This window comes from Budorcas taxicolor, chromosome 3 (genome assembly GCF_023091745.1).
Source record: "Budorcas taxicolor isolate Tak-1 chromosome 3, Takin1.1, whole genome shotgun sequence".
In the NCBI taxonomy this organism is placed as follows: domain Eukaryota; kingdom Metazoa; phylum Chordata; class Mammalia; order Artiodactyla; family Bovidae; genus Budorcas; species Budorcas taxicolor.
Genome location: NC_068912.1, coordinates 6,337,027 through 6,352,246, shown reverse-complemented (window position 1 = coordinate 6,352,246; position 15,220 = coordinate 6,337,027). Strand labels below are relative to the sequence as shown.

The following is a 15,220-nucleotide window of genomic DNA, read 5'->3' as shown; positions in this document are numbered from 1 at the left end:
GTGGGAGGTAGATTTAGGAGGGGATAGAAGTAGAAGTGGTTAGACAATTTAGCATCCTTTATGAGGAAAAGTTTAAGAACTATTAATTGAAAAAAAGTTTCTGGTTTATTTCTGAATTTGTTATTTAAGTCATTTCTGAGAGAATTATCACATGAGAATAGACAAAGATTAATAGAACAGTAGTGAGAGCCCAGAAATAGATCTGAGTGTTTGAGGTCTATTTATTTAATAAGCAATTTTGGTTCAATTGGCTGTTCATCTAGAAGAAAATTAAGTTGGGTCTGTACCTTGTACCATTTACAAAGATAAATTCTAATTGGATTGGAAATTTAACAGTTTTAGGTGAACATTGATATTATCTTGGATAGAATTTTAAAATTAAGATCGAAAACCCAAAAGCTGCAGAAAAAAGTAGACCTGTGAAACATATATAATGCATAGATAGGTAAAGGGATTATATCCATGATATGCAAAGACACAAAAGAGTATTTACAAATTAGTAGGAAAAAGACAGCTTAATGGAAAAATGAGGTGCTATGATTAAGCTATGATTAAGCATTTCACTGCAGACAAAATCCAACTGGTTAATAAAGCGGGAAGAAGGGGTAGACTCAGAAAGAAGCCTTTGTATTATTGCAGTGCTCGTGGTAAACATGTGCTCATTTCCTAATTTTAGAAGAAGAATTAATCATTTTGAAAGAATTACTTGTAGTAATAGTTATACAAATGAATAGGAAGATTGTAATTGGTAATATAATTGCCCAGGAGTAATTGGGAGTAGTTTGAGTATTAGCAGAAATGAACTCTTTTAAAATCATTACGAATAACCTTTGGAAGGTACTTCAGTGAGTGGTTTAGTAAAATTATGGTATGTTTTCTTTGTTCAAGGATATTTAACAATTAGGAAACCTAATTATATGTGCTTAGACACATGTCAGTAATATTGCTTTGTTACTGACCTAGAAACTTAATTGTTCTTTGCTCTTAAGCTTTCAGTATTAAATACAGAAATTAAGAGCAAACAAATTGACATTACTGCAGTTTCATAAAGGAGAGTGTCAAACCGGTATCTGTTTTTTTTTTTTCTTTCAAAGCAAGAAGTAATGGAAAAATATGAAATCTATCGAGACTCTGTTGACTGCCTACCTTCATGTCAGCTGGAAGTGCAGTTATATCAAAAGAAAATACAGGACCTTGCAGATAATAGAGAAAAATTAACTACTATCTTAAAGGAGGTTTGTATTGTGTGGAATTTTTATGCCTTTTTATTATGTAATAGTTTACTGTAGTCCCTCGGATTTGCTTTTACTTTCTGTTGCTACTTTCTTACCAAAACGCAGGATCATTCTACAGTGTAATAGATGTGGCAGTGTATGCTCAGGAATAAAACACTATTCTTTTTAAACATAGCAGTAGACGACCCATTGTTACCTTCAGAGGAAATGAATAATTAATTAACATAGCTTATTGCCATGTATATTTTGGGGAAAAGTCATGGAATTTTAAACTCGTTCTGACAGTTGGAAATGATCTTCTAGACAGTAAGCATAAAGTCCCAACGTACTGCCTAACAGTGTAGCTAGGATATATAAAGAGATTTAACGTTCATGATACAGACCCTGCCCTGAGTGATGATGGACCGCTAATGCCAACATTTTGACAGTTTCTCAGGCTAGAAACCTGAAAATCCTTTTCACTTCATCATCCCAATCCAGAGTGTCCCCAGGATCACTAACATAGATTTCGATGAAAGATTTCTCTTTTCAGGGAAGAAGGGGCTGGAAGGTGAGATTGTCTGGGATATTCTTTCCCAATTACATACTTCCCTTATCTCCCATCAAGAGTCAGCAAAAAAAAAAAGAGGCAGGGGGGAGGATTGAGATCTACTGCTTTAAATTGTTTCTAGGGTCTACCCTTTCCTCTTCATTTCTGCTCCTTTAATTCAGACCCTTTCCCCCTGAAACCTAGCCTGTTGGCTGATCTTGATATGTTCCTCTGTTCTGGTCCTTGCTGATAAAATGACGTGATAAACACACCTCTCTAGGTGTCACATACTTTCTCAGTATCCCTAGTGCCTTCCTAGGGATTCTCCAGGCAAGAACACTGGAGTGGGTTGCCATTTCCTTCTCCTTGTCTTTTGTTGAGTCTGCATTCTTGTACTGGGCTTTCAGTTTTTAAACAGCTTTATCACATTTTGAAATTGTATTTTATTACAGCTCATCCTTGAAGACAGTCCTTTGTAAATTCTAATTTGTTGTATTGACTTTAAAATCTCATATAAAATATAGAGCCTGAACTTGGAGGACCAAATTGAGAGTGATGAGTCAGAATTGAAGAAATTGAAGACTGAAGAAAACTCCTTTAAAAGACTAATGATTGCAAAGAAGGAAAAACTTGCCACAGCACAGTTCAGAATAAATAAGAAGCATGAGGATGTCAAGCAGTACAAACGCACAGTGATTGAGTATGAACTTATTTTCAATTTAATGTATTAGAAAGTAATTAGAAAAGCCTAATTCATTTTATTTTCCTTAAGATTCCAAACCTCCTATAATTTCAAAAAGGTATTCCACCTTTGGGTGACTAAAGCAGTTGTGACTTATAATGCTGCCACATCTAAATGTATAGAGATGTTTTAGGTATTCGTTTTTTAGTTTATTTTCCCGATAATCACAATTCTAAATCTTTTGCATAATTTGTTAGAAGGGTTCTAGTGCTATTGCTTATTTCAGTACATTTCAGAGCCAGCTATCCAGAGTTGTATTAGAATAAATCAACTGCTACTACTGCTGCTCAGTCACTTCAGTCATGTCAGACTCTGTGCGACCCCATAGATGGCAGCCCACCAGGCTCCCCCGTCCCTGGGATTCTCCAGGCAAGAACACTGGAGTGGGTTGCCGTTTCCTTCTCCAGTGCATGAAAGTGAAAAGTGAAAGTGAAGTCGTTCAGTCGTATCTGACTCTTAGCGACCCCATGGACTGCAGCCTACCAGCCTCCTCCATCCATGGGATTTTCCAGGCAAGAGTACTGGAGTGGGGTGCCATTGCCTTCTCTGAGAATAAATCAACTAGTTCACGTTATTGTTCAGCTAGTCTAGAGCATTATAGCATATTTTGAGAAAAAGTCTTCCATTTTTATTTAAGTACCAAGTACTTTGCAAGAATTTTGTCACCGTGGTTGTTGGCTAGGATGTTCGGATGTTTCACTGGTAGAATCTTCTTCCCATCAGTTCTAAAAATGTGTTTTTAGAACAAATGCCCCAGATATGTCTATGAGATGACACTATTTCAGTTTTTAAAAGGTGTATTAGGATGGTCTGAAGATTTCCTTTCCTCTTCCTCATGCAGATGAAGAAAAAGGGCAGAACCTGAGGGTTTTAATTTGTCACTTACCTTGCAGGAAAGTTGTATTAATTCACACTCCCACCAACAGTCATGAGTGAGTGCAGCTGGGAGAGGTGACTTAAAAATCTCATTTTTAAATAACAGCTTTGTGTGGAGGAGCTTACTCTTCCTGATTATAGCACCACCTTGTGATTCTCATCTGCTTGCTTTTAAATCTTGAGATGTAGGTGTGTCAGCCAAATATTAATACAAATAATCTCTCTGGAATCAAAATTAGAGTTAAATGTTTGACTGTTTAAATGCTTAAGTGGAATTATAATTTCACCTGTCTCTCTTTTCCTTTAGAGACTGTAATAAAGTTCAAGAAAAAAGAGGTGCCGTCTATGAGCGAGTAACCACAATTAATCAAGAAATCCAAAAAATTAAATTTGGAATTCAGCAACTAAAAGATGCTGCTGAAAGGGAGAAACTGAAGTCTCAGGTGAGTATATGTTCATAAGAAATAATTTCAGATAATCTCGTGGGTTTAAAATGTAAATTATGTCACCCTCATTTTGAAGATTTTGTCAGTTCTTCAGAGTAAAAATTGGCCCCTCAGGTTTGTTGCTTTTGTTTCCATTTGTAGTATCTTTTCCATTACCCTGGGAGAGTTTGCATGTATGCCTCCTCACACCTTTTTCTTACTCACCTTTTTTCCCTGTCAGCACCTAGAGTCATGCTTTGCAGTAAGAGTAGGTGCTCCATAAAGTTTCTGAATGTTTTTGATAAATTAACTTAGATGGTGATTTAAAGTAAAGTCTTCCAAAAAATTTTTATATCTTCTTTCTGATAAAAGAATCTCAAAAGTGTTTCTTAGGATCAGTTTAGATGTATTTGAGTTGTTACCTGAAACAAAGTAGCTTAGGTTGGCTCCTGTATTTTGAGATTTTTTAATGATAATTTTATCACAATTACCAAGTTACTTTGCCTGTTTCAAGTATATTTATTTTATTGTTTCATAGACAGTCTCAACTTAAATGTGGACAGGCATCTTCTACATTTTTGTCTTCCAGAATATCAGTACAGCGCCACACATGTTCCCTGCTTCTGTTTTTCCTTGACTTCCAAAGACCCAAAGAAGTCGTCTATTCCTACTCTGTTTATCACATTATCATTCTCTCTTTAACCTTTAAAGTTTGTCCCGTAGCCTCAAGGTGGTCCCAAACTGCTCTACCAGGAGTCACTAAAAATAGCCCTTTATCATGTAAAATCCCTTGGCCTCTTTTTTTTTTCATTTTGCTTCATCTTGCCTACATTGATATCCTCCAACCTCTGAAACCTGAAAGATATTTAAACATGCTGTCATTACCTTTCACCATTTACATTTTATTTGCAAGGATTCTTAATACTAAAAGAAAGAACCACAGTAAACAATCCCCTCATCTGTTCTCAGGAATCTTTATCCTCTGAAACATTAAGTTGTTAGCACGTGCAAATGCAAGTTTATATATACAGCTGAGAATTATCTCAGGGCTGCTTTAAAAGGAAGGAAAGAAAGAAATGAAAGAAAGAAAAAGAAAATAGTTGGGATTCCTCTTCCGTGGTCTGCCCAGTACACTGTCCTGAGCTTTTTCTTTCTTTTTACACTCCAATTACTTTTCTTTTACATTCCAACTACTTTCCTTCAACGGGATATTTGCCAATCCTTTGGCCCTCAGTTTATCTCTGGAATGGGGGTTAGAAAAACCTTATTTAATCCTACTTCTTTACCAAATCGTATGAGCAGATTTATTATCAGCTTGTCCGATATAATTAATGAACCAGTTACTCATATAAGTACCTTTTGTCTGTGATCATAAAAGGTGCCTCTCCCTGCTTTAAATTCCTTTTAGTTTTGTGCATATGTGTCTCATCAATAATATTTTAAGTTTCTTAACAATAATGATCAAATTTTTTACCTTAGTATGCCATGCCAAACCATGCCTAGAATGGTGCCTTATATTGTAGTATGCTTTCCATAAATATTTGTAGCATGCTGTTTCTTAAAACTAGCAGTGTATTAGAATACAATAAAGAATTCAAAAAAATTAAAGATGAGCAACCCCTCACCCAAATATATTGAATTAGAACCATCAGCAGTGGGGCCCGTGAACCTAAATTTTTTAGCATAACTCTTGAGAACCACTGATGTATTCTGCTTCATTGTTTCAGTATTACAAAGCTCATCACCAGGCAAGCTGTTCTAGTAGGACAGCTTTAGTTATTAAAATGTTACCTCTTGTTTTGAGTTTAAAATTTTTCATTTCTGTACTCTAGTGGACCAAGATCATCTCTCTGGAACAAATCTGTACCCTCTTCTACTTAATAAAATTGTGCTTAAGGTATTTGAGGATTAAGATCGTGGGTTCTTTCAGCCTTCTCATCAGGCTAATTAGTGCTCGTTTTCCAGCCACTCTTTATATAGTTTAATTCCCATTCTGTTTACTGTCCTCTGCTCTGTTTTCTGCTTTTTTTATTCTACTCAATATGTAAAAATCAGTACTGAACGTAGTCTTCCAAGTAATGGTGTCACCAGCCACAGAACACAATGCTTTTGTTAAATGAAGCATAATATCAAGTTGGATTTTTAGCAGCAGCAAAACTTTTGATGCAGTTAGTTGTTGAACTTGTTAAGTTGTTCTACCTTTACCCAGATGACATTGTCATATCCATTTGTTCCAAAATAGCTTGGCAGAGTCTCTAAGTCCTGTGATGACACTGAGACACATTTTGTCAAAAAGAGAAAACCCTTTCGCTTACTTTATAATCATCTTTCATGAAAAGGAAAGAAGGATGTGTTAAAATTGCCAAATTTTTCTTTTCATAATTTTGTTGGATCCTAATGATCCTTCTTTCTCATTAAAAATTCTTTTCCATAGATATTTCATCACTTCTAGCTTCAATTGTCATCTTTATTTATAAAGCTTTCAAAAATCTATTTTTCCTATTCTGTCCACCTCAACTCTACTCGTTATTTTAGCTGCCTGATGGATATTTTCAGTGGATAAGCTTATCATTACAAAATAACATTTATGAAATTTAACATCTTTCAGTGTCTTTCCTCTTCCTCACCCTCACTTTCTTCTTCCCCCTCTGCCTCTGTCTCCTTCCCCTTCCCTTTCCCTCTCCTCTTCATTTAGTTTCCTCATATTCTTCAGTGGCATCATCATTTCCAAAATATCACAAAGAGTTGCAGTTTTGGATTTTCTTTAAATAACCCTGATATCCAAACAGTCACCAAGTTAATGTCATGACTTGTAAAAACTCATTGATAACTATTCATAACAACTGTTTTCTAATCATATTTCTATTACATCATTTTCTAATATTCGTGAATTGCAGCAAAAACTTGCAAAATTTATTCCTTAAGATTTCCTGCATCAAATCTGCCCTGAATCCTAAGTAAGGCCAAATTATTCCTGTTAAAATATCACTCTTATTGCTACACTTTCTTGTTTAAAACCCAAATTCCCTGTTTTCCTGTAGTTATTTCTACATTTAGTCAACCATTCAGCAAATGGTCTACATACTTACAAGATTGTTGATGTTCAGTTTTTAAATCGTGTCTGACTCTTTGCGGCCCTATGGACTATAGCTCACCAGGCTCCTCTGTCCATGAACTTCTCTAGACAAGAGTACTGGAGTGGGGAGTCATTCCCTTCTCCGGGGGATCTTCCTGACCCAGGGATCAAACCTGGGTCTCCTGCATTGCAGGCGGATTCTTTACCATCTGAGCCACCAGGGAAGCCCCATATCTCCCGGAGTTTCCTCAGATTCATGTCCATTGAGTTGGAGATGCTCTCTAACCATCTTATCTTCTGCTGCTGGCTTCTTCTTTTGCCTTGAATCTTTCCCAGGATCAGGGTCCTTTCCAATGAATCAGCTCTTTGCATCACGTGGCTGAAGTGTTGGAGCTGCAGCTTCAGTTGTTCCAGTGAATTTTTGGGGTTGATTTTCTTTAGAATTGATTGGTTTGATCTCCTTGCAGTCCAGTGGGCTCTCAAGTCTTCTCCATCACCACAATTTGAATGCATCAGTTATTCAGCACTTAGCCTTCCTTATAGTCCACCTGTCACATCCGTACATGACTACTGGAAAGATCATAGCTTTGACTAGGCAGATCTTTGTCAGCCAAGTGACACCTCTGCATTTTAATATGCTGTCTAGTTTGTCATAGCTTTCTTCCAAGGAGCAAATGTCTTAATTTCATGGCTGCATTCACCATTTGCAGTGATTTTGAAGCCCAAGAAAATAAAATTTGTTGCTGCTTCCACCTTTTCCCTTCTATTTGCCATAAAGTGATGGGATCAGATGCCATGATCTTAGTTTTTTTGATGTTGATTTTCAAGTCAGCTTTTTTATTCTCCTCCCTTGTCAAGAGGCTTTTTAGTTCCTCTTCACATTCTGCCATTAGAGTGGTATCATCTTCATGTCTGAGGTTGTTGTTGATATTCTCCCGGCAGTCTTTATTCCTGCTTATGATTTGTTCAGCTCAGCATTTTTCATGATGTTGTCTGCATATAAGTTAAATAAGCAAGATGACAATATACAACCTTAACTTGATAATTTTGAACTAGTCAGTTGTTTCATGTCTGGTTGTAACTATTGCTTCTTGACCTGCGGAAAGGTTTCTCAGGAGGCAGGTAAGGACATCTAGTATTCCCATTTCTAAGAATTATCAACAGTTTGTTGTGATCCACAAAGTCAAATGAAGCCAAAATAGGTGTTTTTTTCTGAAAAACTCGGTTACTTTCTCCCTGATCCAACAGATGTCACAATTTGCTCTCTGATGCTCTACCTTTCCTAAACCCAGTTTGTACATCTGGAAGTTCTCTTTTCACATACTTCAGACTCCTTACTTGAAGGATTTTGAGCATAACCTTTCCAGCATGTGAAATAAGCGCAATTGTACAATAGTTCGAACATTCTTTGGCATTGCCCTTCTTTGGAATTGTAATGAAAACTGACCTTTTCCAGTCTTGTGACCATTCCCAAGTTTTCCAAATTTGCTGACATACTGAGTACAGCATTTTAACAGCGTCATTTTTAGGATTTTTAAATTGCTCAGCTGGAATTTTGTCATCTCCACTAGCTTTGTTCGTAGGAATGCTTCTAAGGCCCACTTGACTTCACACTCTAGGATGTCCAGCTCTAGGTGAGTGACCGCACCATTGTGGTTCCTTGAGTCATTACGACCTTTCTTGTATTAGCCTTCTGTTTTCTGTGTATTCTTGCCAACTGCTCTTTTAATCTTTTCTGCTTCTGTTGGGTCCTACCATTTCTGTCCTTTATCATGCTCATCCTTCCATCTCACATGCTAGTAACGTAATGCTCAAAATTCTCCAAGCCAGGCTTCAGCAATACGTGAACCGTGACCTTCCAGATGTTCAAGCTGGTTTTAGAAAAAGCAGAGGAACCAGAGGTCAAATTGCCAACATCCACTGGATCATCAAAAAAGCAAGAGGGTTCCAGAAAAACATCTATTTCTGCTTTATTGACTATGCTAAAGCCTTTGACTGTGTGGATCACAATAAACTGTGGAAAATTCTGAAAGAGATGGGAATACCAGACCACCTGACCTGCCTCTTGAGAAACCTATATGCAGGTCAGGAAGCAACAGTTAGAACTGGACATGGAACAACAGACTGGTTCCAAATAGGAAAAGGAGTACGTCAAGGCTGTATATTGTCACCCTGCTTATTTAACTTATATGCAGAGTACATCATGAGAAACGCTGGCTGAAAGAAGCACAAGCTGGAATCAAGATTGCCGGGAGAAATATCAATAACCTCAGATATGCAGATGACACCACCCTTATGGCAGAAAGTGCAGAGGAACTCAAGCCTCTTGATAAAAGTGAAAGAGGACAGTGAAAAAGTTGGCTTAAAGCTCAACATTCAGAAAACAAAGATCATGGCATCTGGTCCCATCACTTCATGGGAAATAGATGGGGAAACAGTAGAAACAGTGTCAAACTTTATTTTTTGGGGCTTCAAAATCACTGCAGATGGTGATTGCAGCCATGAAATTAAAAGATGCTTACTCCTTGGAAGAGAAGTTATGACCAACCTAGATAGTATATTCAAAAGCAGAGACATTACTTTGCCGACTAAGGTCCGTCTAGTCAAGGCTATGGTTTTTCCAGTAGTCATGTATGGATGTGAGAGTTGGATTGTGAAGAAGGCTGAGCACCGCAGAATTGATGCTTTTGAACTGTGGTATTGGATAAGACTCTTGAGAGTCCCTTGGACTTCAAGGAGATCCAACCAGTCCATTCTGAAGGAGATCAGCCCTAGGATTTCTTTGGAAGGAATGATGCTAAAGCTGAAACTCCAGTACTTTGGCCACCTCTTGCGAAGAGTTGACTCATTGGAAAAGACTCTGATGCTGGGAGGATTAGGGGCAGGAGGAGAAGGGGTCGACAGAGGATGAAATGGCTGGATGGCATCACTAACTCGATGTACGTGAGTCTGAGTGTACTCCAGGAGTTGGTAATGGACAGGGAGGCCTGGCGTTCTGTGATTCATGGGGTCTCAAAGAGTCGGACACAACTGAGTGACTGAACTGAACTGAACTTCCATGAAATGTTCCTGAAGAGCTCCCTATCGTTCCCATTCTATCGTTTTCCTATATTTCTTTACATTGTTTATTTAAGAAGGCCTTCTTATCTCTCCTTGCTATTTTCTGGAACTCTGTATTCAGTTGGGTATACTTTTCCCTTTCTCCTTTGCCTTTCTCTTCTCTTCTTGCCTCAGCTATTCTTAGAGCTTTATCAGACAACCACTTTCCTTCTTGCTTTTCTTTTTCTTTGGGTTGGCTTTGGTGACTGCCTCCTGTACACTGTTAGGAACTTCTGTCCATAGTTCTTCAGACACTCTGTCTACCAGATTTAATCTGTTAAATCTTTTCATCACCTCTGCTGTATCATAAGGGATTTGATTTAGGTCATACCTGAATGGCCTAGTTGTTTTACCTACTTTTCTCCAATTTAAGCCTCAATTTTGCGATAATGAGCCGTAGTCTGCTCCGAGGTTTTTTGTTTGTTTATTTTTTTACTGACTGTATAGAGCTTCTCCATCTTTGGCTGCAAATAACATAATCAGTCTGATTTTAGTATTGACCATCTGGTGATGTCTATGTGTTGCGTTGTCTCTTGTGCTGTTGGAAGAGGGTATTTGCTATGAGCAGTGCCTTCTTTTGGTAAAACTCTGTTAGCCTTTGCCCTGCTTCATTTTGTACTCAAGGCCAAACTTGCCTGTTATTCTGGATATCTCTTGACTTCCTACTTCCAATCTAATCCCCTATGTTGAAAAGGGATGTCTTTTTTAGTTCTAGAAAGTGTTGTAGGTCTCATAGAACCAGTCAGCTTTAGCTTTTTCTGCATTAGTGGTTGGGGCATAGACCTGGATTACTGTGATATTGAATGGTTTGCCTTGGAAACAAACCAGGATTGTTCTGTCATTTTTGAGATTGTACCCAAGTACTCCATTTCGGACTCTTTTGTGAACTAGGAAGGCTACTACTACATTCTGCTAAGGAATTCTTGTCCAAGTAGTAGATACAATGATCATCTGAATTAAATTTGCCTATTCCTGTCCATTTTTAGTTCCCTAATTCCTAAGATGTTGATGTTCACCCTTGCCATCTCCTGCTTGACCACATCCAATTTACTTTGCATGAACCTGACATTCCAGGTTCCTGTGCAGTATTATTCTTTATAGAGTATTGCAGTATTGTTCTTTATGTCTGAGGTTGTTGATATTTCTCCCAACAGTATTTTTTTTTTAATTGAAGAATAATTGCTTTACAGAATTAGGCAGTTTTCTGTCAAACCTCAACATGAATCAGCCATAGGTATACATATATTCCCTCCCTTTTGAAGCTCCCTCCCATCTCGCTTTCCATCCCACCCCTCTAGGTTGGTACAGCACCCCTGTTGGACTTTCCTGAACCATACAGCAAATTACCCTTGGCTATCTATTTTACATATGATAATGTAAGTTTCCATGTTACTCTTTCCATACATCTCACCCTCTTCTCTGGCAGTCTTTATTCCAGCTTATGATTCATCCAGCTCAGCACTTCACCTGATGTTATCTGCATATAAGTTAAATAAGCAGGATGACAGTATACAGCCTTGGACTTTACTTTCACTACTGGACTTATCCATAAGGGAGCATTTTTTCTGCTTTGGCCCAGCTGCCTAATTCTTTCTGGTGCTATGAGTAACTGTTCTCTGCTCTTGCTCAGTAGCATGTTGGGTGCCTTGCGACCTGGGGCACTCATCTTCTGGCACAGTATCTTTTTACCTTTTCATATTGTGCATGGTGTTCTCCAGGCAAGAATACTGGAGTGGACTGCTATTTCCTTCTCCATTGAACTGCGTTTTGTCAGAACTCTTCACTATGACCCATTCATCTTGGTTGGTCCTGCACAGCATGGCTCATAATGTCTTTGAGTTACTTAAGCCTCTGCTGTGACAAAGCTATGATCCATGAAAGGAATCTACTAGGTAGTAGCCTTTATATTTGATTCAGAGAATAAGTGTGAACAAAGAAGCCATGATCCCTACCTTCTAGGATTATTAAAGTTTTGTATCAAAGCTAATTGTTTTCATTGTTTAAGGTGTAATGAAAAATATATTCTCCGTATAACTTTCTGTGGCTCCTTTCAGATATCATAGATTTCTCTCCTCACATACTATAGCATTATTAGTCTATTCTGATCTGTGCTGTCCATAGCTACTAGCAACATGTGGCTGTTTACACTTACATTTAAATTAATTTAAATGAAGTAAAATTTAAAATTTAGTTCCTGGTTTATACTAGCTATATTTCAAGGGCTGAGTATCCAAACTAGTCTGGATTGTATGTTTCACAGTAGAAAGCATAACTGCATGTCCCATTGTACTGTTATACTACTTACAGTGCTGTTGTAGGAGGCACTCAGTAATATGTTGGTTGATGAGTTAATACATACTTGGTGGATAAATGGCTATATTGGCCGTAAAACTCCATAGATATTATATATTCCTGATATCTTTGATTTGGAAAGTGAGATAATTACCTAGACCAATGCTGTCTGATAGAACTTACTGCTGGGAATGTTCTGTACTACTCAGTATGGTAGCCATTAGGTACTTGTAGCTACAGTGCATTTGAAGTGTGGCTAGTGCAGCTGAGGAGCATGCAGCTGTTTAAATAATCACATGTTCCTCGTGGTTGTCATGTTAGACACTGTAGAACTTGAGTTTGAGTTTAAAAGTATTTAACTTCAGCCAAGCCATCACAGTAAGACTTACTTATTATGCAAGTTAATATAAAATTCCACTTGGATACAGAGTTTAATTGGAAACTGAAATACGTAGCTTTTGTGAGGGCTCTGATCAATTTCTGTTACCATCCTGTGAGGCCTGGCTTAGAACTTCAGATGTTCTTTTGCTTCTGTGGGCATGCCAGTGGAATTGGGCTTTAATATTTCATTCATTCATTGAGGCTCTACCTGCTAGATTTGGTTCCTCCTTGAGAACATAGTTGTCCTCAGGAGAAAATTGTTCCTCTCAGTGTGTCTAAATGGTTGGTTCAGATATTTAGATTATATATCTTTATTTAGCTACACTTCATTTTAATAGTTTCTCCTGAGTAATGTCTTTCTACCAAATTTATTCAGCTTTTAATATGAATAAATGCATATTCCTATATAGAACCATGATATTAAATTGATCTGTAGCTGCTGATTGTGCCAATTTTTTAAAATGATGTTTATATAAGCTAACAACTAATTCACCTTATTATTCCTATAAGCTTTAAGAAATAAAGGTATCAAAAATTTTTTATTTATTTCCCTAATGATTTATATTCCATCATAGTTGTTAATTTTATGTCTGATTAGATGTTGGGAATCTAAGTATACTCTTCTGTTTTTGTATTATGATTTAATAATGATCCATGTTTAGGTTTTAGAAAAGTGTTTAGCCTTCACCATCTATTTATATTCACTTAATCTAGAGCAATAATTCTTAAACTTGCATAGGTAGCAGTCTCTGGAAATAGTGTTGTTCTTTTTTGAAACATTTTTAATTCATAACTATATTTAATTATAATCTATATAATTTGCTCAAAATCAGATAGTATCTACACTAGAATTTAAACTAAGATAAGTACTAGCTATACTCTGGGTTTAAGAAAAGTTTAATGGGAGCAGCAGTTAAAATTGAGAATATTTATAACCATTATACCCATTTATTGCTTTTTTCTTCCATTGGAAAAGGCCTGCTGTTTTATTTCAGTGGTGGAACACCTTTTATAATCTTTCAGCATACTACTTTTTCTTGTATCAAGATTTGAGAATTGTTTTGTGTAAGAAAAATCAATGCTGCTGCTAAGTCACTTCAGTCGTGTCTGACTCTGTGTGACCCCAGAGACGGCAGCCCACCAGGCTCCTCCGTCCCTGGGATTCTCCAGGCAAGAGCACTGGAGTGGGTTGCCATTTCCTTCTCCAATGCATGAAAGTGAAAAGTGAAAGTGAAGTCGCTCAGTCATGTCCGACCCTCAGCGACTCCATGGACTGCAGCCTACCAGGCTTCTCTGTCCATGGGATTTTCCAGGCAGGAGTACTGGATTGGGGTGCCATCGCCTTCTCCAGAAAAATCAATAATGAATGGATTAAAATTGCATTTGATAAGCATGAGATAAAAGATAATTCATGCAGACTAATTGGTTTATTATTCAGTCTATAAAAATTGTTTTGTAGTTTTTTCTTAATTCTTAACATATCCATATAGGTTTATACGAAAACTCATTATTGCTTATAATAGGACTGCCCAATCAGTTTATTAAAACAAAGCTATTGGTATATTTTTCAGTCCTGTTGATACTTATTAAACCTATTTGCATGTAATTTAAATGATGATCAGAGTCAAATGCAGAGGTTATAGCTGTTTACAGAAATCTAGGTATTTGCCTGGTAAACATGAAAAGCTCCAAAGTAAAAACTTTTCTTTGGTTATTAAAAATATGTCGTTAATGTCTTAGAATTCAAGCCATTGTTAATGTCTCTGCTTTGTTCTTTCTAAGTAGCTGACTTTGATCCATCTGTGTGGCTTAATAAGAGTAGGCACACATGTGTCTGTATGTGCTTGTGCATAAGATAATTTAGGCTTTAAAATATTATGAATAAATATGAATGAGAGTGTTGGAATTCTTATAACTCACTTTTAGTTTCAGTCATTGCATGGAATAATCCTTATTGTATTTCATTTTCTACTTAGGAAATATTTCTCAGCTTGAAAGCTGCTTTGGAGAAATACCACGAGGGCATTGAAAAGGCAACAGAGGACTGCCATGCTAAAATAGATGCAAAAACATCTGAACTGAAGAAGAAAATGTTCAGAACCCAACCTGATTAACAGAATTACACATCTTTTTATAAAAAGCTTGTCAACTTTTAATTTTATATTCTGAAAGGGAATAGTTAAGTTGAAGTTAATGAAAGTATAAAAAGTACCAAATAGTGTTGGCTCAGTCATTTTTTATATACTCTCATAGATTATTATTTTGAAAGATAATACATTTATCGTAGACTTCCATGAACTTATATTGTGCAGGTATTCATGTCTCTGCTCCTTGTTGTAGTGGTTGAAATAAAACAGACAATTGCATTTGAAATTTTTTTTCCCTGTTATTTTCATGGCTTTTGTCGCTTCATTTGTCAACATACAGAGGTCTAGTATTATTGAGCCCTGACTTTGCACCAAGCGTTGTGGGATCTCATTTGGTCTGCACTCAGACAGCTCTAAGTAGACATTTTTATAACTACTTGATGGGTGAAGTAACTATGAAGGTCCTGAAAGAGTAGAT

At 37.0% G+C, this 15,220-nt stretch overlaps 1 protein-coding gene across 1 annotated transcript in view; it reads left to right on the top strand.

Annotated features, from left to right (window-relative positions):
* The window catches only part of NUF2 (NUF2 component of NDC80 kinetochore complex), a 36,019-nt gene extending 21,250 nt beyond the window's left edge, over positions 1–14,769 (top strand). The window contains exons 10-13 of the mRNA XM_052637929.1: positions 1,095–1,235; positions 2,289–2,464; positions 3,690–3,825; positions 14,632–14,769. Of these exons, the coding sequence (XP_052493889.1) occupies positions 1,095–1,235; positions 2,289–2,464; positions 3,690–3,825; positions 14,632–14,769 (591 nt within the window). The remainder of the gene's footprint in view (positions 1–1,094; positions 1,236–2,288; positions 2,465–3,689; positions 3,826–14,631) is intronic.
* Positions 14,770–15,220: the final 451 nt, after the last annotated feature.